General features: G+C 36.0%; 3 protein-coding genes across 3 annotated transcripts; 2 read left to right on the forward strand and 1 right to left on the reverse strand.

Moving 5' to 3' along the window:
• Window positions 1-5,553: 5,553 nt before the first annotated feature.
• Window positions 5,554-9,333, reverse strand: LOC137720222 (RNA-binding protein 2-like). The gene is made up of 7 exons (XM_068459264.1): window positions 9,056-9,333; window positions 7,831-7,952; window positions 7,506-7,743; window positions 7,346-7,407; window positions 7,190-7,271; window positions 5,948-6,068; window positions 5,554-5,837 (listed from the first exon to the last, which is right to left on the reverse strand). Exons 1-6 carry the CDS (start codon window positions 9,147-9,149, stop codon window positions 5,965-5,967), a joined length of 702 nt encoding a protein of 233 aa, XP_068315365.1. The 5' UTR covers window positions 9,150-9,333; the 3' UTR covers window positions 5,554-5,837; window positions 5,948-5,964.
• A 1,384-nt stretch (window positions 9,334-10,717) lies between these two features.
• LOC137720964 (protein yippee-like At4g27740) lies at window positions 10,718-11,838 on the forward strand. Its single transcript, XM_068460090.1, has 3 exons — window positions 10,718-10,775; window positions 10,890-10,986; window positions 11,252-11,838. The coding sequence occupies exons 2-3, from the start codon at window positions 10,894-10,896 to the stop codon at window positions 11,474-11,476; spliced, it is 318 nt and encodes a 105-aa protein (XP_068316191.1). The 5' UTR covers window positions 10,718-10,775; window positions 10,890-10,893; the 3' UTR covers window positions 11,477-11,838.
• Window positions 11,839-21,194: 9,356 nt separating this feature from the next.
• Window positions 21,195-24,074, forward strand: LOC137719448 (cyclic nucleotide-gated ion channel 1-like). The gene is made up of 6 exons (XM_068458484.1): window positions 21,195-22,237; window positions 22,342-22,563; window positions 22,697-22,986; window positions 23,082-23,196; window positions 23,326-23,574; window positions 23,661-24,074. The coding sequence occupies exons 1-6, from the start codon at window positions 21,809-21,811 to the stop codon at window positions 24,039-24,041; spliced, it is 1,686 nt and encodes a 561-aa protein (XP_068314585.1). The 5' UTR covers window positions 21,195-21,808; the 3' UTR covers window positions 24,042-24,074.
• The last annotated feature ends 14 nt before the right edge of the window (window positions 24,075-24,088 follow it).

Here is a 24,088-nt window from a genome sequence, read left to right on the forward strand (position 1 = left end):
AACAGTTTCTAAATAAGTTTTGAAAAAAAAATTAGAAATGAAATGATTATCAAACGATCATTTTCTTCGATTAAATAACTTGTTTAGAATATAGTTAAGCTTTTATGAGACCAAGAAATTATATAAGTGTATGAAACTGGGTGATTTTTTGATATATAATTAATATATATGCATCCAATTAAAATTATAATCTTGGCCATTCTAGGACCTAATAATACATGCTTTATTTATATAAGTGGCGTCTTCTTTTTGTATAATGGTCCTTTCTAGGGCTTCATAGTTTGTAATTTGTCCACTTTAGACTTTGTTTTATGAACGATCTCTACAATTTGACCCAAAAAATGTATAAGTTTATGGAGCATTTTCAGATACAAATATTATTCTTATACGTACTATGTAGAGCACAAGAATCCAGGGAAAGCCAAACCTCAAGGGGGATACATATATATTTTACATCCAAATAAAACATTTTGAGATCTTTAGAGACGGGCTCTTGCCGCTTTTATTTCTAGACAAATAAGTGATCTATTATTATGCATGATGATTACATATATTGAACACATTTTGTTATAAATATATGTGCAAATAATTTACGAATAATAACAACAAATAACTCCAGAAAATAGAAATGTGATAATCAATACCTTGACATAAATCACCAAGAAGTCGACCATGACAATTACTGAAACTCCTCCACAAGTAGTAGGACCAAGATTTTTTTTTAACCATACCATCGTGTGGTAAGCTTAATCCAACGAAACCAAGGACGAGACCAAATTTGATGCAGGACTGGAAGAGTCAAAATTCTTATGGCTAGAACTTTGTCGGAAATTGAATTGACAGACCACGACGAACTGTCCATTGTAAAAGACGGGGCACTAGGACAGCTTCTTGAACTCCTTTCAGAAGGTGATATTGAAAAGAGGAAAGTTGGAGTCAAAGCTCTTCTTCACCTCTCCAACTTACCACAAAATGGCCTGCAGATGATTAGAGAAGGTGCAGCTGGACCGCTGTTTGAACTTTTGTATTGTCACAGCTCATTATCGCCAACCTTGCGCGAGCAGGTAGCTGAGACTATTATGCACCTTGCCACATCGAACGCCACTCCAGAAGCTGCATAGTTACGTATTGATACATTCGTATTGAAAGTTATGTACTGATACATTCATACCGAAATTTACATATTGATACTTCTGTACCTGAGTAAAATAAGGTACCTAAAGTTATGTACTGAAACTTATGTACTGATATTTCCGTACTTATGAATAAAATATGATGCCGAAAGTTATGTATAAATTGTTTTTGTTTTGTTGTTGAATTTTTTTAATAATAAGAATTTGAATTTTGAATAAATTTTTATCTATTAATTATTATGATTGGAGCACAAAATAATAATAATAATAATAATAATAATTGTGGATGGGTAAAGAATTTCGAATGATAAGTTTATAAATAATAAATGTGCTATAATTACTTAAAAACTAAATTTGAAATATAAATGATGTGTTACAAATAAGAGTAAGCACATTTATCAACACTTAAGTAATAAAATCAATCATCAACTTACATGTCCTTTAGTTTTCAAAATTTTGTCTCCAAATTTAATCTCCCTAGCATTACCCACTTAAATATGATAAGTTTTCAAAATAAGGACTTGTATTAGATTTTGAAAACCATTCAAGTTAAAATCTAAAAACAATCTTATTGAAACCCTAGAATCTAAAAGTCTCTATCTTTAACCGGAAATGACACACAAACAAGCATTCTCAAAACCTTCCATGCAATGTGCCAATCTTCTTCTGGGTTCGACATCAGATTAAAGTTGAGACAGTTAACACAATTATTTCTCGCGCAAGGTTGTTGTTCTTTCGGCATGTGGTTCTAAACATACTAACAGCCACTATGATGTTTCATGTGATTCAAAGCTCTCTACTGTCCCACTAATATTTTCAATTATGCGAAACTGATAACCCTACTGTGAGGGCAAATGCCATGAATCTGTACTTTTCCTTGACAGAAGGCGGCAAGACAGCACATTCTTGGAGCACATGAGTCAAAGGTGCGTCGAGACCTTGCTAAGGATTGTAAAAAGTTCTAATGATGTGGAGGAGATAGCTGCTGCAATGGGGATCATTGCTAATCTTCCAAAGGACGAGCAGATGGGGCGGTGGCTTCTAGATGCTGAGGCAGTTGAAATCATGTGCAATTGTCTAACTGATGGGGAACAGAGATTCCTCGTGCAGAAGGCTGGTAACCAAGAATGCTGTTGGAGCTTTTCGCCATTAATTTCACAGTTCCGACAAATCAGGTATGGCAGAGAAAAGTAGCTGAAGCCGGTATTATACCAGTGCTGGTGGAGCTACTAACTTCTGAAACTTCTTTGACAAAACAGTACACTGCCATTTCGCTTAAACAGCTATCAGAAAGCTCCAAAAGCTTGAGCAAGCCGATCAAGAAGCGCGCGGTTGTCCAGGGCTGCTTCTCTGCACTGGAACTTGGCTGCCCTGCACACCAAGGCATCTGTACAGTAGAATCTTCATTCTGCATAGTAAAGGCCAATGCTGTGGAACCCCTTGTGAGATTGCTTGGGTAGGAAGATTTCGGAGCTTGTGAAGCTTCTCTCGATGCGCTTTTGACATTGCTTGATGACCAAGGAATACAGCATGGCGGCAAAGTGCTCGATGAAGTGAAGGCCATCGCTCCGATTATAAAATTACTGAGTACTCATTTTTCGTTTATGAATACCTGCGAAAAGTCGGATTCTGATGATTGAGATCAGATATAGAAGTCCGTTCATGTTTTTCCATAATCCGTGACCTGTTTGCTTGTTTGATAACCATTTCGGTTTTCGGTTTTCAATTCTTGTGTTAGAAATAAAGGGCAACTAAAATAAAGATCCTCTGCAAACGCTAGAGGAATATTTATCTAAATGTTCTTCAACATGGATATCATATCGAAATAAAACGAAAAAACTAAAAAGGAAGAGTGAGAGTGAGAGTGAGGAGTAGGACTAGTAGAGTAGCTAGGGTTTGTTTGGATATATCCACACACCCATTTTACTACTCAAACACCCCTCTCAATTCCGCCCATCGGATCAAATAAATTAAAGAAGATCAATAGATAAAAATTAACAATAGTATTTGAGAGGTAAAAAGGGGTATGTGAATAACACTACCCTACTTAGAATCCTAACGGAGAAGTGTATGTGTATATTATACCATAAAGGGTAGATACGCTGTAGTAATTGAATGTGAATGCTTCAAAGACTAGGGATCTTCTAGCATTCCGTGTATCTATACAAGCAAATATTAAAAAACCTCGGATACCAGTGTCGAATGACAGGAAAAATATCCTTAACCAACTGAAGACACAAAAATACCTTGCGATTTGATGAAGTTACATTCGATCTCACAAAATAAAATTAATTTATTGTTATTATTTATATTTGTCGAGTTGTCATTTTTTGTTCTTTCTCGGATTATGTAAAAGTGGCGTGGTCCATAAATCAGGGAACGAGATCCATTCTGGATTTCTTTGTTTAGAGCTTGTGGACAAAGAGATCTGGGTCGATCAACACAAAGAGAGAGAATCGGATTGGTTTAAGTTTTTGAATTTTTATGAGGAGAATCAGTAGGATTGACTAAAGAGATCCGTAAAATTAAATTGAGTTGTTCAAATCTTTTGATCTACAAGCTTCGAACACAAACATCCGGTGTGAATCTCTCCATAAAACAGCACACCCTTGCTGTGGAAGACAGGTCAACTTATGAGCCAATCAACCCCACACATTTTCGGAGGAAGTTGGAAATCATCAAAATATCATACGTCCACTAATCTTTTCGATCAGTATTTTTTATTTTTAACATCAATCGATCAATATTTGAAGATATGCCTTCGGAAGATAATTTTTTTTAATTCACCCTTTTAATTAATCATTTAAAATTTTGTAAATTTGATTTTACAAATTCCTTTTACGTGGCTTCCAAAAGTCACCATATCTTGCTTCCATTTTTTTTTCTTAAAAAAAAGACCAGTCGGTGATTTTACCACGACCAATTCACCTTTTCAGGAGTCAGGAAGATTCATAAAAGCATTTCAATATTCTTCAGGCCACCATAGCATTTCAACATCATTCTAGCCATATAATGTCATTGATCAGCTCCTGAAATTAAACCCTAAATGTACCGTTTACAAATTTAGAATTTGTTCCCAACAATTGAGCTACGCCATGTTTGTTTGTATCTTGCTTCCAATTCAATTGATAAATGTTGGTTTATTGAAACAAAAGTTGGAAACAAAAAGTTTTGAGTGCGGCAATGAGACTAAACCCTACCATGATAGAGACCCACCCATGTATTGCAATTTCTCTCGAGGATCCACAGACATTCAGTGTTTTAACACATTTAACCGTTAGATCTGATCGAACAACTTAAACTAAGTGACCGAGGACTAATGAATTTGTCAGCGTACTCAACAAAAATTGCATGTATTGTATATGTGTCTATACAGATTTTGGGACAAAATCCTTCACTTGTAACATTTGGGTGGGGGCAAATCAAAATATCCACGCCTGATAAGCTTGATGAAGACACCACTACCACAACCGTCCCTTTTGAACAGTCACCGCAGTCCACTTCCCGCAGCGGTGAAGCAAAAGCAAAAGCTGAATGAATCCGTGGAAAGAGATCACGATTGTCGTGCTTTTCTTTGTCTTCGACGTTTATAGCCGACGACAAGATAGGACCTTGCGGGGGCAGGGCAACGACACATGTATGGTTTACGTGAATGAGCAGAAGCAAGAACATACATGATACAACCTCTCATCAAATATGAAACCATGAATTTCCAACTGGTGAGTGTCTAGTCTGAAATGGAAGCGTTCTACCATGCCATTGAGTCATTGACTCTCACCCTACAGAGTTAAAGAGTATGAAACCCAGGGCAGTGTGCCCAACTTGCACCAAACTTCGACACCCCTTCCCCTTAGATTACTAGAATATCGCCCCGCGAAAAAGGGGAAGAAAAAATGAGAGGAGAGTATGAAGTTAGTAAAAGAATCAAGCCCTAATATGCTCCTAATTCAGCATAAGTGCAGAACCTTAGCCAGCCCCTTAACAGTAGCTGCCAGATTTCCCCAACAGTCTAGGAAAGTGAAATCCAAAGACATCCCTCACGCCAAATCTTCCGATATCATGTTAATTCATCGATTCTAGGGTAGACTCTAGCAGATCACAATCAAATCATGCTACGATTAGATCCATCTACAATTCAACCCAAACCCAGTCAAAAGACTCGAAGATCAAAAGCAAGAATGCTTCCACACGGTAATAATTTGGTACATAGTGTTCACCGACTACTCTGACGAACAAAATTCATGACATCTTTGAGAAAAAATGAGCAACAACACAGAAAAAGCCAGTTATTTTCAATATAAAATGAGACCTGCAACAGTTACCACGAAAGCCAGTTAGTTTCAATATAAAACGAAACCTACAACAGATAACACACTTCGTCGCCGAATAAATATCAAATCTAGACCCTAATCCCAGAGCATATGCAAACGCAAAGAGACTTCAACATGTTTAACTTATTTAAGTTTACATTTTCTAGCAAACACATATGGCAAAATATCCGTAAGTAATCATACTGGTAACCGAACGGAACAGTTCAAATCAAAATAAAAGAAATAAAGTCTGCAGTTGTCTAAACAGAAAAGCACTCTAGAATTAGCGGGAACCACCCAAGCGAGTTGGTCCTAACTATGCGCCTTTAATTCTCGAAACTGCAAGTTTGTTGTATCGCCCCTCATTATCACAACCTCCCAAATCAAGCAAGTCCTACAGAGAAGAGTCGTTCGACGGTTTAGCGTGATTTTTTTAGTTTTAACTCAGCACCTAACGGTCATGAACAATAAACGGTTGTACCGATCGAAAATTGGGTTAATCACCTGAAAAACCGCATAATTCAACGCTTCCCTCGGTGCCCACCACCTGACCTCGCACCAGGATAGCGAGCGAATTGCAACCTTAAGTTGACTGAGTCACGGTCATGCTCATCGAATTTATAACCTGCAAAATCGAGCTTGACCATTTACGCTGTAACAACTGGGTACGTTCTCAACGCCGATTGAGGGCATCAGCAGATAGATGATATAAAGACGTTAAACCGTTATCTTAAATATTGAACACCCATCACTTTTCAACACACCTAAGTTGCAAACCTGGGTTCGCCACACGCCCTAAATTGACAGAATGATAAAAAATGAAGGTCATGCGCTTCCTCTCTTGACATAAAGTATACAATACCGCTAGGGAAACCTCATAATGAGATTTCATCTAACAGGAACAAAAGACGAAAGTGTAGGCTAAAACATGAGATAGCTATACTGAGAGCACCATTGTCCCCAGCACTACTCAAAGACTGGAATTACAAGTGTGGCCAAACAAAAATTCTCACCAGTCTCACTGTCCTACTTGACTAATTGAGGGAAAAATCACGTCCCGAGAAACCAACCAGATTCAAGGCATTCATAGAATCTTGGAAGAAAAGAAATGAACCATGAAGGTAATCCCGTCCAGTGTTTGGAACAATTTAACAAGTTTGGTTTGTGGTATACTGGTACTGGATGACTTTGCTGACCATGCAACTTCTAACTTAAAGTCACGGGTGAAACCAAGACCTATGGGCAGCGGTAATCTGTGCTCACCTCGTAAATCCAATAGAAGTGGCCCAAAAATCACGTCATCTTTAAAAAACGAAGTCCCACACCTTGAATAGTGAATTATCTCACTTTAAACAGAAATAAATGCCACAAAACTAAGGGTTTGGGAATCTTTGAAGTGGTTGAAAGTAGCCTTGGAAGTTAAAAGGGGTTTAAAGTCACAAATCCTGTGTACAAAGTTTCCATATGAATTGAAGCAAAGCAATCATGTCTGCCCATTCTACTGTACATTTGTAAAATTTGGTAACGTATTGGCCTTTCCTTTATTTCTTTTGGTTAATTACATAGAACTGCCAAACAACAATCCAAACTATTGATGCAAATCCTTTTTATCATTTGCCAATCCATCTTCTTGTGAAGTGGAGAATTTTTTTTTAGGAAATGCATCTCCTCCAACAATGGCATAAGAACAAGCAACAAAACTATGGTGCTATAGTTTCAACAAATTAAATAAAAAATTAAGCTTACCTTGCAATGCATCCATAGCAGTCGCTGCATGGGCCGGACTCAAAAAATCAACAAAACAAAGTATCAGCGGATCTCCTCCAGGCTGCACAGGTTAATTATTTGTGAATCCATCAATCACTAACAATTAAATCTATCCCTTGCGAAAGATAAACTTACATGTCTCGATTCCTTGCTCACGAGTCTCACTTCCTTGTAGCCAACGAAAGGGCGAAAGATATCTATGAAACCAAGTGAAGGAAAAATTCTAAAAAGGTAAAGTGCAAATAATGATAAAAAGGGAAATACAACTGCAACCCCTAAAAAAATTAAAGGATACGAGCTACTTCACGTCTAGTACAGTTGGGAGGCAATCCCTCCACAAATAGCGTACTGGTAGCACCAGGAGGAAGGGGAGCGTCAGGCCGTCCACTTCCCATTCCTAAGACCCTATCTTTAACAGGTTCCCCTGGGTCAACACCCCCAATTCCCATCATGCGTGGATCATCAACAGCACGACCAGGTGGTCCCCCACTCATGTTTCTAGCAGACTGGCCTCCGCTATATGATGAAATTTGCTGAAACATTACTTGTAACATTAGCCCACAAAACTTAAAACATATGGTAAAAAATTGTGAGAGTTCCGGAAAGAGAAAAGTAGGTACCGCACTGCGCAGGTAACGATCATACGATGCATTTATGGAGTCGGTATCTCTAATTCCTCGGATAGAACCTCTATCATCTTCTTGGGGATAATAGTTAGGGAGGTCGTGACCACCCTGGGCATCTAAAAGATTAAGGATGTACTTAAGGATACCAAAAGAGAAAATAAAGAAACAATATTTGAAGGCATATGATTATAAACGCAGACGGTGGCATAAAGCTATAAACAAGAGAATAATAAGTTAAACTGCTGACAACCAAACGACATCTCAATATATTGCATATGCTAACATGACCACTTGAATTTTCCTTTCGCATTTAATCCTAGCAACTTAGTAGTTTATATAGTAACTGTAGTGATCCTACATAGTAGCATATCTTCAAATAATTTCAATTAAAAAACTCATGTATAATACAATCTGTAAACCTATCAAGGCTTACAGAACTCGGCATAAAAGGCTGATCCTTGAATCAAACTGGGCATTTATTAGAGATGAAATAATTATTAACAGCCTCCAGGGATGTTGACACTTTAACATAAACTGCTAACGAATATGATCTAGGAGCCGGGACCAGCCAGCACGTAGCTTGCTGATATTACCAACAAGCGGGTGTCCAAAATATATAGACTACCACTCCTCATAAATGCAGTAAAACAGATCAAAAAATCTTCAAAAAAATGTGCATAACGAGATTAGTAATACTCATTTTAACTCTCATATGAATGCTTTGGACAAGGTTTACACTAAAAATCGCGTAAATAACACCAAATAAAGCTCAGAAATCTAACAAGAATGCAAATTTATCATATAATCTAGGCAATTATATCTCAGAAATAACCATAGAAGCAACAATTATACATATCCGAAAATCATAAAAATGCCTTAATAACTTAACCACGTACACATCAAATAATGATTAAACCACATACATCATAGAGCAAAAGATTCCAAATTTCAATCCCTCGGCCCAGTGAAAACCTAGTTCGACTACTTGGAAGTCAGCTGAAAATTGAAATTCCCATTTTTTATTCACATTTCTTATCGTAGATTTTGCATTTTGTATTTGTACTTGAACAATTCTGCTTTCAGAGCAGCCAGTAAGAGACTGAGGTGGGGTGTAGTCAAACTAAAATCCCAAGAACCCTAATTTCATCAAGCCCAAAACAAACGCAAAAAGGAGAGAGGAAACCCAAAAAAGAACGGAAATTGGAGGAATTTAACATACCGTATTCGGAGCGAGGACGCTTTCCGACGACTGAATTCATCGCCGAGGCCGGTGGTTGTCGACCATCGCTGTACCTCCAATACGCGTCCGCCATGTTTGAGGCTTGTCGACCGTCACTAGCTGCTTGGTTTGTGGGCTCCACGACGAGAGATATGAAGAGTGGAGAGAAAGGAAGAGCAGAGGAAGATGAACGCTTCTGGTTTTTCTCAGTAGAGAATGAGAGCAAGGGTGAGATGATAGGAGACCGGAGTGCGGGCAATGTTTTTTTTATTTTTTCCTCAAATTATTGATTTGTTAGATTAGATAATAAATTATAGCTTGTTTAAACGTCTTATTAAAATAAATGAAAACGTTTCTAGATGAAAATGTTTTTGAGTTCTAAAAGTATTTGAAGTATTTTATACAAGAAGTACCAGTTTATATTTCTTTCACGAACAACTTTAAGTGCATTTCCATAATCTACTCATAATTAGTTCTAAAAATATTTTTGATAAAAACATTTTCGATCATTTTAAAATTACATCTAAACGAACTCTTAGTTAATTGGGGATCTTCGAACCCCTCTACTCCTCGATTCCCCCTTGTCTGGTTCCTTTTATTTTATTTTATATATTCTTAAAAATGTTAAAACCAATGGTACAATAAATGACTAGACAAATCTTATTTGATCAGTCGCGTAAGTGAAATATTCACTAATGATTTACGCAAGTGATATTCTGTCAAAGTAGGTGGTATTGTCTACTTCAATAATAGTAGGCAACATATCACATAAGTCTATATAGTACAATTCTGTCTAATTATCATTGCTTATTGTATGCTAGTTGCTTGTATATTTTGGTGTTGCTTTTGTCTCAATTATTAGGACTTAATACCAACACAAGTATTGTTGCTATTAGCCATGAAGTAAGGTAGAGGTAAGTATTGTTGCTATTAACTATATGAAGGAAAGTAGAGGAGTCCATGTAGTGCCTGCTAAGTTATTAATTGGTTGTGTCTTTTACGGCTGTGTGGTAGACTAGTTGGAATAGGTTGTGACAAATTAAAATGAGTTTGAGCTTATTTCTTCGTTGTTGTGTTAAAATATGAGATAGAGAAGACTGAACATGATAGATTATGAATCTCTAATATAGTGGATTATCTAATCTATCATTATACATGGGTTACAAGTTATGTCTTACATGTTTTTGACAATCAAATCTTATTCTTTAAGCTCATTCTCGTTCAGACCATCAAACGAACTCTTATGGTGATGAAAACAATCGGTGGTTGGAAGAACATTTGTTATGCATCAAAGTAATTGCTTGTAATGTATAATGACGTGTCATTACGTCTCTCACTAGTATTATTGTTGCCATCATACTCAAAAAGTTTTAACGTGTTATCTATACATTTTCAGCATAATATTGATATTATTGACTAGGTTAACCACTTGTCTAACAATTATTTCTTACCTACTTGTCTGACAATTCTTTGTTACCAACTTGTCAAGTACTTTCCGTCTCGACGTAGATGATATGATTTCCATTATTCCACCGAATCATATTATTTATAGTACTTTTCATCCTTACTAGCCTTTGACTTTTCATCAACCTCATCCGCATTTTCCAACTCCAAGTCTCCAATACTATTCCCACTCAACTCTCCAAACTCTACAAAAATGCCTCCCTCTCTCCTTGTGATTCTTCAATCTTGGGAGCATAGTTTCTTGACTCTCCTCCATGTATGAAGATTTCAATTCTTCTTTTTTCCATTTTTATCCTCCATCTGTATATGTATATATCTATACACTTCAACAGGATCTGATTGTTATTTACTTGGTGTTGAAATCTTTCAGTTTAATGGCGGAATCGGGCGGCAACCCCTTCTTCAGCTGCAGAAGTTGCCGTAATCCTCTTGCTCTTCGTGACGACCTTATCTCCAAGAAATTTGTGGTGAAAACTGAAACACGAAAAATATATTATATTCTCTTATTTTCATTAATATTTAGGTTTGAGTACTAAAATCAGCAATGTTATGAAATGGTGCTTGATCTATGTTGTTTTCTCTCCGGGCCTATTAGGATTTTGCTTAATTTATCTATAATTCCGGTGCTTCTTGAAATAAGCGGTTGGGAGTGCTTCGTGATGGTGCTTCTCCATGAAGCACTTTTATGACCTAGAAGAACTTACAATTCGATTTTCGGATTTCGTTGTTTAGGGGAAAACTGGGCCGGCATATTTGTTCTCTCATGCAATGAACATCATTGTGGGACAAAAGGAGGACAGGAAGCTCATATCTGGTGTTTTCTCAGTTGCTGACATCTATTGCAGCAACTGCGGCGAGGTCTTAGGTTGGAAGTACCTTCGAGCTTATGAGCCGACACAGATGTACAAGCAAGGGATGTTCATAATCGAGAGAGCAAAGATTTCTAAGCAGTACTAATAATCCCCCACGATGCATGACAAGATCGGGGTCGTGATCCCTTTGCTCTATAACTTCCGCTGTGTCACCCCCATCACAGCGCATTACCTACTACCGACAATAATTCGATTTTCCGAAGGTCTACGATCATTTGCGGATAATATGTGCTTCTTCTTGTTGGTTCTCTGCAGATGTTGCGCAGAAACTAATGTGTGTTATATTTCATATGCTTTATACAGTGGATGATTTATCAATAAGAATAAGGTGATGCTTTATATCTGTAAAATAAGAGCAATGATAAAGATTGCATCAAAAGGAAAAGGAAAATCTTAAAGTTGGAAAGTGGAGATTTTCTGGTAATGTATGGGCTTCGGTTAATGAAAGAGAGTTTTAACGAAACGGTACTCTTCACATTTAACAAAAATGACATTTTTAATACTCGAAAAAGTTACTCATGCTATTATTTACTTACAATACTTTTTTGTCATTTTAATTAAAAATCAAAATTTTCAAGCATTTTTCTATTAATTTTTTTTTAATGAAATCCCCCATTCGTTATTAGAGTTCCTTGCTTTCCAACTTTTCTTATTTGCTCCCCGCATGTGGGTAATTGAGTTTTGACCAGTGCATACCGAATTCAAAACTCCATTCGATGATAATAATTTATTTTTATGCTTTGCTTTCAGCGAACGTCTCTAGATACAAGGCTAAAAAAAACCCAGGAGCATTATTGCTGGATTTTTTTTTTTGTGAGAATATCGGGAATCCTCTAATCACAAATTTTTATAGTACATCATGCAGTTATGAATTCTTATAAATTTTTTTATTTAAAATTAAATATAAACAGTACCTGATAAAAATTAATTGTACAATATACGATGAACGAATATGATTAAAAGATTTTCGGAATCCTCGCAAACCTCTCTAAAAATAAAAAATAAACATCTTTGAAGTAGTCCAACTATGTAACAAACGGTAGTTTTTTATATCAATTTGTCTTGTTACCATCAAAATGTATTTTCGACTTTTCCTGCAAAATGTACTGTGTTAATATTGTTGACTAGTTAAAACACTGGTTAAATTATTGACACACAAAAAGAATTATATAGACGGAAATGTCAGGATAGTAATGCACCAAACATAAAAAAAAACTCCTTTATTTTTTGTTCCTTTAAGTTCTCGATCAAACATAAATTCCCAGACACAATAGAATTTTTGTAATTTGAGACATTGTGGTCTTAATGTTCATCTTTCACAGCGTGATACTATTCACATATCATATTTTATTTTTTCTATATTGATTTTAATTATCGGTCGTCTAATTAAATAAATTAAAGATAATAAAAAAGTTAATAGAATATGTAAAAGATAAAAAAAGATGTGTAAATAGCACCACTCATTTTATATAATTCTCCCCTCCCCCCTTGGAATAGCCGTTGACACACTTGGGATAAACTAGGGAAGATTTGGATCCTCACTGGATCCCCTTCCTGGGGATCTTAGAGATCAACGAATATGGACCATTGATCAAAAATTGTACGGTCTCAATTAAATGTTTTTATATTTTCAAAAATAAAATATTATCGTTTTGCACGAAAAATATAAAAAAGAAAAAAATTATGACCGTACGATTTTTTTATGAACAATCCGTATTCATTGATCTTTAATATCCTCACGAATACAGCGAGAATCCAAATCCAACTAGGGGCTACCTTGTGACGTCCTTGTCCTACTATGTTAACAGTAGCACAGCACCGCTAAGCTTGCGCGTGTAGCCTCTCTGTCGGAGCGCGCGTAACTCTGCTCTTTGTGACTCAACCAAGTCCATCCTACTCAAAATATTGCAGAAAACTCTCTCTCTCTCTCTCTCTCTCTCTCTCATAGAGTTTGTACGCAACCATGAGCCTCAACCCTCATGTCTCACTCCTCTGTTAAAAGGTTAGTGCTTTTCTTTTTCTTTTAATTTAATGCAATTTCTCGATCAATTTCCCGACTTTGATTGTACTGCTAACTGCTAGCAATCAATTGATTCAATTCTAAAGGCAAAGAACAAAGCAATTTCCCAACTCTCTCTGCTCTCATAAAAAATTTTAATCATTTTTTAATCACAATTAGTGACTGGCAAAACAGGTCAGACCCTCATCCCTTCCGATTTTAATTCCCAATTAATTAATGGGTCAATGTTTTTTAAATTTTGTCGTACCCCATGAATTTCACTTCGAAAACTCCAACTTTCCCTTTCCTAATCACTTGTTTAATCATTTTTTTATCTGGGTTTGTTAATCTTAATCTTCGAAATGTTCTTTTTGCTTACCCTTAATTGCAAATCCTGTCTCTTTCAAAACCCAATTATTCAATTTTGAAAATTTAATATTTTACTTTTGGATCTTGCACGCTAATTCGGTTGGTAATATATCTTTGCTTGCAGGCTTCTGGGTCACTGTAGATGTTGTTGTAGGTAATTAAATTCATAATCTTTCTCTTAATCCATATTTTCCTGTTTTAATTTTAACAGATTTTTACTCTCCTGTGTGAAAGTTTTCTCTGTTTCTTTTGCATTTCTCTGGTTGCCGAGCAGTGGGAGGTGTTTAGAGGTTAGAACTGTGGATTTATTTGTTAATGGCGGATTTGGTAGGGCCTAGATTGTACAGCTGTTGTAATTGCAGAAACCATTTTTCCCTTCACGATGATATAATTTCCAAGGCTTTTCAGGTGAGGTTTTCACAATATTTATTGTTCACTCATTCTTCTTTGATTTTTATATGTTGAGAAAATAAGATTTGAATTTTTGTTTTTCTGGAGCTTTACTAGTTCTTCCCAAATGATCATTGAGTTTTGTAGAACTTTAAACTGTTTTGCATAGGGTTTCATGTGATTTCCGCACTCCTCTTTCTCGGCCTGCACACCTTCCTTTTTTTTTTACTCAAGCCGTTGGATTGAATGAGTAAAGGAGAACCAATGCATAGAAACAAGAATGCAGGAGGAGAAAACGAGAGTCTGAAAATCGCTGTCCTTTACACAAAGAGGGTAAATTTCACAGAAGAATTGAAATTGGGGTGTCGACTTTGTCTTTGTAGGTTATCTGCTTTTTATTCGTCGTTTTTCTTTGTCACTAATCATGAGGGTTCTTGGCTGTGAAGCCTGTGATCAATATATGAACCGAATGGACCAATGAACATACGAAGATAACTTTCCATTTTTTACACGAATAGGACACATAGTTTGCTCTTTGTGCTGGATGTTGTAACACGAAAGTACTGCGTCTCATCTTTCACGCAAGGCGTCCTTTTTTTGTATAAAGATTATGTTTTTGTTGAAGTTGGTAAAATCGTTCAAGTTATTGGCTCTTGCCCCAGGGAATCAAAATAAACACAACCAAACAATGTGAAAACCAGAAACAAAATGGTTTGATTTTTTTTTTTTTTTTTGACAAAGGTTACTTTATTAATTACTAACACAACATAATTACATAAATCGAGGCGAAGATAAGTGGGAGCTGATTGCAAAGTCAATGAAGGATGAAGCCAGTCCGGATTGAGGAACGTGAAGGTGTAAGACCAACTTCAATGGTAGGCTAAAAACCAAATTACTCTTCAAAATTTCCCTCCAAACCCACTCCAACCCAAGAGGAAATTTTGGGTTAAATGTTAAATTAATGCCAAATTCGGTCCAAAATTTAGCCCATAAATCGAAGTGGATTTCACCCAATATTTATTGGAATTTAAATTTTTTTAGATTAAAATGTTCATAAAATTAATTTACGATAGTTTACGTATTTATTTAAAAAAAATTAATTTAACAAAAAAAAAAGCCTAAGTTCATTCTTTAATAATCTCGGCTAAAATTTTAGACTATAACGGTTGGAGCAGAAAAACTGTTTCTAGGCTAAAAGTTAAATTTTCTGGGTTAAAAAATTTGATTTTTGGCCCAACCATTGAAGATGGTCTAAGGAAGGGGAAAGCGGAAAAAGGGGAAGAGGAGGATGGAAACAGGGGGAAAGGTGAAAGGAAGGAAAGAGGGGGTAAAAGTGGAAACAGGGGGAAAGGTGAAAGGAAGGAAAGAGGGGGTAGAAGTGGAAGAAGGGGGAAATGGATAAAAAGGAAAAAGGGGTTGCAGTCAAAGGAGGCAGATTGTCTGCCTTCCTAAAATTATGCCCTTCCTATGCGCTTCTATTTTGTGCGATCACGGTTAAGCCACGTCAACATTTTATATTAATTTTTTTATAGAGATAATAAGACAAAAAGTAATAAGAATATAAAATATTGACGTTGTTTAACCATAACTGCACAAATATGAGAGGATGGGGAGGGCACATAATAGGAGGGCAGACAATCTGCCTCCGTCAAAGAAAGCATATGCAAAGGGGTTAGGAGGAAAGGGGCAAACAGGCCATTGGGCTGTGGAAAACGAAAGAGGGAGGATGAATGATAAAGGAGTAAAGAACCGAGGGTAAACGGGAAGAACGGGAGATGGATACTTGGGAATCACTCAAATCAAGGGCAAAAGAGCTTGTTTGACGTTACTAATTGTGGATTTACTTGACACGACTGAGCTTAATACTTGATTTTTTTTTTTTTTGAACAAATGATATTATTTACATTAAGGGTTATGAAAGTGGGCTAACCCCTCACAATGGGCTAGCAATAATATGATTCTATAACCACTCACTTACAAGTAAAGAGGAATACTATTAGACTGTAATATTAAATGACGCCTAACACTTGATATAAAGAGGAGAAAATTCACTCGCTTCAAGTTCAATTGCACGAGGCAAAATATCTATTTTTTAATTCATCTAAACGTTCGATAGATGGAGTGAATGTGATACAGCAGTTGTTCACATTATTACGTTTTAACCCTGTTTTCTTAGACAGTTATTCATTGCTTTTGTGTATGAAGTGAGGGTATTTTAGGGATTTTCAAATGTTCCACCATTTTTTTTTTGCTCTTAGTTTATATATACTAGCTTATTGCCACACGGATATGTGATGTAAATGCATGGAAATAGTCTAATTGGATGTACTCTGATTTTGCACGAGAGCCGCTGAACATCAGATTGGGAGTTGTGTCAGACAGGTTTAATCTGTTCAGGGTTCTAAACTAAAATCACAGCACTTGGCCAATCTTCACAATTCCGTATAAATTGTTGCCTTAAATTCACTTAGAAAAAAATATATCATGATGACTATGTTGATAACCGAAGATCCGGATACGTTTATTGATGTTTATTTGCAGTTGTTGGTAGTGACTACCGGGTCTTTGTAATATTAAACCTGGCATTTTAAGCCTGACCCGACCCACCCGTTAAAATTAGTATTTGGATGAATGTTTAACGGTTTGGGTGGTAATTGGTGAACCCGTTAATCACTCGTTAATTAACGGATCATTTGGGTCGACAATTGAGCCTATATTATGCCAGTCCCCCTTGAATATTTGTTCCCATTAGCGACTCCCTATATTTTTTTTCCGTATGCAAAATTATTAATGTTTTTATTAAGAGAAACCATAACAGGTTTTAAACAGGTTTAGAAAGATTAGGCTTAACCGTAGTAGTATGTAGAAAGCGTTATACAGGTGAATCAGATGCAATGCACATGAAATGATAATTTCTATTGATCACTCTCTGGTAAGGTTTATTATATTTATACGGCCAATTGCAAGACTTATAAACTTTGCATTTGGGTACTTTTAAATGTGTTAGTCTAATGGGTCAGGTCAAATCCGATTTAAATCCAATAAACCCGATCCGTTTGTCGTGTGCTTTGTATAAACATTCAAATTGAACAGAATCTTTGAAGTTGGCAAAGATAGTTAATTTATTAATTTTAGTGTACTAAAGCCTACATGCTCTGGAACAGATGTATATCCAGTTGACAGCTGCTTTACCAAAGGAGAACAGAAAGTTGAGGGAAATGAAGAAGAGAAGTCCACAGATAGCATCGTGGTTCGATGAGAATGACCTCCCTTTGGATTGGAAAGAGAAGATCATGACATGGGCATTACACAAATTGAACGCGGATGAAGATATCGATATAATAAATATCCACTATATTCTTCCCTGGAAAGATTTAATTGATGTCAAGCGCCATCTCTGCCTAAATACACTAAACAAAGTAAGCTTTTGCATTAAAAAAAGTAAGCATTTGTATCTAGGCAATACATTTTTGTTGGGAAGAACGGGAGATTGATACTTGGGAATCTCTCAAATCAAGGGCAAAAGAGCTTGTTCCACGATACTAATTGTGAATTTATTCGACATAACTAAGCTTAATACTTGATTTTTTTTTTGAACGAATGATATTATCTACACTAAGGGTTATGGAAGTGGGCTAACCTCTCACAATGAGCTAGCAATAATGTGATTCTATAACCTCTCACTTACAAGTGAAGAGGAATACTACTAGACTGTAATACTAAATGACACCTAACACTTGATATAAAAGAGGAGAAAATTCACTCGCTTCAAGTTCAATTGCACGAGGCAAAATAACTATTTTTTAATTCATCTGAACGTTCGATAGATGGAGTGAATGTGATACAGCAGTTGTTCACATTATTACGTTTTAACCTTGTTTTTTTAAACATTTATTCATTGCTTTTGCGTATGAAGTGAGGGTATTTTAGGGATTTTCAAATGTTCCACCATTTTTTTGCTCTCAATTTATATATACTAGCCTATTGCCACACGTATATGTGATGTAAAGGCATGGAAAGAGTCTGATCAAATGTACCCTGATTTTGCGCAAGAGCCGCGGAACATTAGATTGGTAGTTGTGTCAGATGGGTTTAATCTGTTCGAGGTTCTAAACTAAAATCACAGCACTTGCCCAATCTTCACAATTCCATATAATTTGCTGCCTTAAATTCACTTAGAAAAAAATATATGATGATGATTATGTTAATAACCGAAGATCCGGACACGTTTATTGATGTTTATTTGCAGCCGTTGGTCGATGAGCTGAAAGAATTAAGGAAAAATGGTGTTCTCATGTACGATAAATCTACTAGAAAGATGTTCATCTTGCAAGCAACAGTGATATGGACTATAAACAGTGTTTTAAAAATCGGCCTAGGCAGCCACTTATGTGGCACCTAGGCGCTACACGGTGGTTATCCTTCTCAAACTTTTTTGTTAATTTCTGTCCGTTGATCTTCTTCAATTCATCTGATTCAACGATAGAAATAATTTGGAGTCACAACAGCAAAATAAATGAAAAAAAAAAAAAAAAAAAAAAAAAAAAAAAAAGAGAGAAAGAGAAAAGAAAGGTTATGAAAGACGCGGTTTTGAGGGAGGAGAGTGTGGAAAGGAAACTAAAGACACAAGAAAATGGAAGGTAAGGTGGAGAGATAAGCCACGAGGGCTAGCCAAGTGGCCGCTGTGTGGGTAAGGCGTACGGTAGTTGAGGAAATTTCTTTCCTTGTAATCGGAACACGAAAGTTGCATCATGTGTTTTTATACAAATGGTGAAAAATTGTATTTTTTGAAGTTATTAAATTTTTAACATATATATCTCACAATTTGTATAATAACACGTGATGTACCGTTTCGTGTTTCCGTCAACCGAAAAATCTCTCGTAGTTGAGGGTGTGGCTATCCATTACTCAAAAAAAGAAAAGAAAAAGAAAAAAGGGGGTAGGGGAAAGGAGAGGATGACGTGTGGAAAGAAAAAGAAAAAGAAAGAAAAATGAAAACGGGAAAAGAAAAAAAATATGATTAAAATAATTTCGCCAAGGCTTACTTTCGGCGGAGGAAATTTCGGCGAAGCTTCTCTTACTTTGCGTTCTCTAAAAAGGGTCTTCCTTTGTAAATTTCCACGCTGCAGATTTGAGGTATTACTGTTGTTGAACGCTTCGGTGCCGGGCTTCAGGAATGGAGTCGGTAATTTTTCATGAAATATTTGGTTCCATCCTTGCAGATACCAACTCTATCAGCAGAAATTTACTTCAAGATACAGGTCTAGCTGAGAACCTGCATCAGAAATATGGTCAAAGTGACGCTAGTCATATGCAAAGATCGTCAACACTCCCAATTCTTAAAACAACCTTTACATCAAATATATGCTATTTTAAAAGAATGTACTGTTTACTTTTAACAAAAAATCATTTTTTATATTTTTCTAATACTAATTACTACACTTGTATTTGTCATTTTTCATTAAAATAATTTTTTTTTAAAACTTTTCATAAACTTTCCTATTTTAAAATGGCATATATTGGTACAATTAAGACAAAAATGGACCATTTTTGTCAATTTTTTTATAATTTAGGGGAGTTGCAGCAGCAAAGAAAAGTAAAAAGGAAAAAAAAGGGATAAAAAGGGTGATGAAAGTTTTTTCTTGGCAAAATAAGGGGTGGGATCACCTAAAAAATTAGCTCAAAGATTTATTACAGATAATTCGAGTCTTAAGAACTCCTATTAGATCATCAAAAACACTGTTTTTTAGAGAGGAGAAAGTGAAAAGAAAATGAAAGGAAGCAAAATGGAAGGTAAGGGGTCGTTTAAGTCTTAGTATCGACTACTAAACCTTACGGTAAACAGAAAAAAGAATCTATTATTAAAAAGAAAGAAAAAGGTCAGGTAGACGGGATTGGTAGAGAGAAGAAGAAAGGGACGTGTGGAATTAGTTCAACACTGCATTAAATATTGTATTATTCTTATACTATTTAGTTCATGTCAAGCTAATTTAGTTTAGTCTTTGAAGTTAATCCATAAATAATTCATGAACATTTTTACTCACCATCCTACACTCTAAGGTATGCTCACCACGGTAAACTCTAAGATATGCTTACCACCCTTTCTAAAGATTGACACGTGTTACATAAGAGAATCACGGTTAACGATTAACAATTAATAATTACTTATCAATTAATCAGGAGAAAGAAAAACATTTAATAGTAAAAAATTAAGGAATTAAGTCGTTACTTCTTATTCCCCAAAATCACAAGCCACTTCTTCATGCATGAAAACTTAACAGAGAAAATATTGTCACGTAATACTATTTCCGTAAAATTATGTATGTTTTAGGATGAATTCTTGACATTTTTTAAACCCATTTAATTGCAGAAGTAAATAAGAATATTAATTGAAAACTTGAAATGTCTCAACAAATATCCGTGGACCTTTCAAACCATTTTTCTGGTATTTCTACGAACCTTCCTGGCCCGTGGGAGATTTTACGAACCGCCTCTTTTCTCTATTAATGGACCCGAACGCAGTAGTTGGTAATTGTTCATGAAATACTTCGGGAAATCTCTTTCGGGTTACACATGAATCGCCCTGAGGTAGAGAGAGTTGGAAATTCGAGGTTTGTTTCGTAAATCTAGTCACTTATACATGATTGCAGGCGAAAAAATAGGATTGAGAAGTAGGTATATCATCATTCTTATCTTATTAGTTATTATCAACAACTATCTCTTTAATAGGAAAATTTATTATAAAAATCAAATTTCTTCTTAATTATCTTTTTAATTAATCTTTTTATTTTTTTATTTGATAAATTACATTTTGCACTCTCCGGTTTAGGGATATTGCAATGTCTTACAATATCTTTAAAACATTTCAATTTCATACGAATATTTGCATTTTTTTTTAATTTCATACATTTGTTAGAAATTCTATTAAGCTAATTGTCAAATTATGGCGTTGCAATTGCGGGCCCCACCTTTTTTTTTTAAAGCCAAAAAAAGGCGGGCTCCATCGTTCTTCACCTTCACCAATCCCCATCATCCCCATTCCAGATCCCAGCCATCGCCATCCGCAGCGAAATCCTAACTCGCTTGGTAACAACCCACCACCAACAGCCACCAAGTCTTTTGATTTCAACTGGTTTGAAATCAGAGATCGGGTTGAACGAATTCCCAAACTCAGCGCCCAAACCGTCCCTCTCCTTCACTGCTTCCTCCCAATCTGAACCTGCCAATCCAACTTCGAATTCTCCACCGCCTCGCGAGCTTGCTGCTCGCAGAATCGGGTGAAATCTCAATCGGCGGTGAGAAGCAGCTGGAGAAGAAGCTGAGTATTGGAATTTTGTTTTAGATTACTTTTAATTATTAATTAAAATTTTTATTTGTTTTTAATTTATGTGGGCAATTTGACTGTCATGTCAATAAAATAAATGTCTTAATTTTATCACATCATCGCATAACGGTTAAATTAATAGTTTGATTAACAGATGTATGAAATTGTCGTCAAATATGAATTATGACATTAAAATGTTTTAAAAATGTTGTATGAGATTGTAATTACCCCAAACCTAGGCGGAAAAAATGTAATTTAACCTTATTTATTTGTTATTTCTTGTTCTTACTATAGTTCTGCCAATTGTGAACGAAGTGTCGTAATTCAAGTTTCTTATGATCGGTACAATTCATGTTTCTTGTGTTCTGTTCGGTAGTCTGCAGGTGAGTTCTGCCAATATCGATTATGGAAGAAATAGACCACTGTCATATCGCGAAATCTTTGGTCCGAATGGAGTTAGGAATGCTGTGTTTGTACTACTGTTGTGTTTTGCTGTCTCAGCGGAACCCTTATTCTTATTCACTCCTACAGTCGACAAAGACATGAAGTGTATCAAGATTGACAAGTTGGCGGTAGTGGCTCTTAGTTTGCGATTCCTCACAGACTTCTATCTCCTTTCTGCCATTATCGTTCAGCTGGTACCTACACGTGAGGTTGCGACACCTCAGGCCGGTCCAAATGTGGGGAGGAGGGGATCGGCTAAGGAAACTCTGGGGCGATGCAATTTAATTGTTACTATTTTCGCCGTTGCTCCTATTCCATACGTAAGTGATCAACCTTTCCCCTTCCGAACTATATCAATTGCTACAAACTGGGACAGATATTCCTAATTGATTCAAAATCGTCATTTAATTGTTGGTTTTTGCAGGTAGTTATTCCCTTTTTCGCAAAAATGCTAAGGCACTCAAAGATGTTTCTGAACTTTCTTGTTGTGCTGCAATACATAGTCCGGTTTATACAATTTAATTGGTTTAGTCAGAAACTCGAGAAGGATATAACGAAAGACGCTCCTGAAATATGGACTCAAGCTGTTTTCAAACTCGGGGTTAGAAGTGCTTTCATATTGTTTAAGTCCTTCCATGCTTGTGTGGTAAGTCTTATTCCTTATTCCTTAATTAGTTTATTTTACCCATTCCATAAGTTTATTAACGTCATTTTTTGCCAAAAGTATTGTAGAACGTTTGTAATTTTTCATGTAACTTCTACCGTCAAAATCCCTTTAGGTATTCGGAGCTTTTTGGTACTTTTTTGCAATTCAACTAGAAACAGTTTGCTGGCAATATGCTTGTCGAAGTGAAAATGGTTGTGAACTTGGAGGTTTTAATTGTAAGGACGAGGATACTTTCGGAAATGTCACGCTTCTGAATAATATATGCCGCCCTGCAAATCCACCAACTGAAACGTCGTTTAATTTCGGTATATTTCTTGATGCCATTCAATCTGGTATTTTGAGCTCAACAGATTTTCCACGGAAATTCTTGCACTGTTTTTTGTGGGGCTTACAAAATCTAAGGTTCGTTTTTCATTATTGCTATTGTTATTATCTGAATAGAAATAAGATTTGCTTGAGCTCATTTAATTTAGGGTTTTCTGTTTCTTTTTTTGCAGTTCTAAAGGGACTAATCTCCAGACTAGCAGTAATGCATGGGAAACCCTCTTTGCTCTTTCTGTTTGTCTTCTCGGCTGGGTATTAGCTTCTCTATATATCTTTACTGTTGCGCAGGTTGGTACTGACTACCAAGTTTTCGAATAAAAATTCCAACTAAACAAAATCTTTCAAGTTGGCAAAGAAAACTAATTTATTATTTTAGTATACTAAAACCTACATGCTGTGGAACTGATGTATATCCAGGGGATAATTGAATTATCAAGGAAGAATGGAAAGTTGACCGAAATGAAGAAGAAGATAAGTCCACTGATAGAAGATTGGTTAAAGGAGAACGACCTCCCTTTGGATTTGAAAGAGAAGATCGTGACATCTGCATTAGGCAACAAATTGAGAGCGGATGAAGTTATCGATATCATAAATATCCACAATATTCTTCCCCGGAAAGATTTAATGGATATCAAGCGCCATCTCTGCCTAAATACACTAAACAAAGTAAGCTTTCGTATTAAAAAATAAAATAAAATTAACTCATGGTCTTGCTCTTTATATATTTCTCATATATATGCGTCTTCCTCTAGGTTCCGATGCTTCAAAATGTGAGTGAGGCACAATTTGAAGTATTCTGCGAGTATCTTAAGCCGGTGATTTATAAGGCGAACACCTTTATTACTCGAGAGGGGGAACAATTTGATAAGATGTTATTCATCACGCAAGGAGAAGTGAGGACCTACACAACTCCAGTTGCTGATGGACGGGGTTCTTCAAGCACTGGCAATACTCTTGGTGATGACTTTCAGAAAGGTGATTTTTGTGGACAAGAACTTCTCCAAGCTTGTGAATCAACTGGAAGGACCATCTCTCACTCGACCAAAAATGTTTGGTGCCGCACAAAAGTTGAAGGATTTACGCTTACGATCGAGGACATGAAAAAAAGCATAGGAGAAATAGGAGAGAATTGAAAGTACAGATTGTTTTCAATTCTTAAGCAAATTCGTAAAACCTTTCT

Source organism: Pyrus communis, chromosome 16 (genome assembly GCF_963583255.1).
Source record: "Pyrus communis chromosome 16, drPyrComm1.1, whole genome shotgun sequence".
NCBI classification, from domain to species: Eukaryota; Viridiplantae; Streptophyta; class Magnoliopsida; order Rosales; family Rosaceae; genus Pyrus; species Pyrus communis.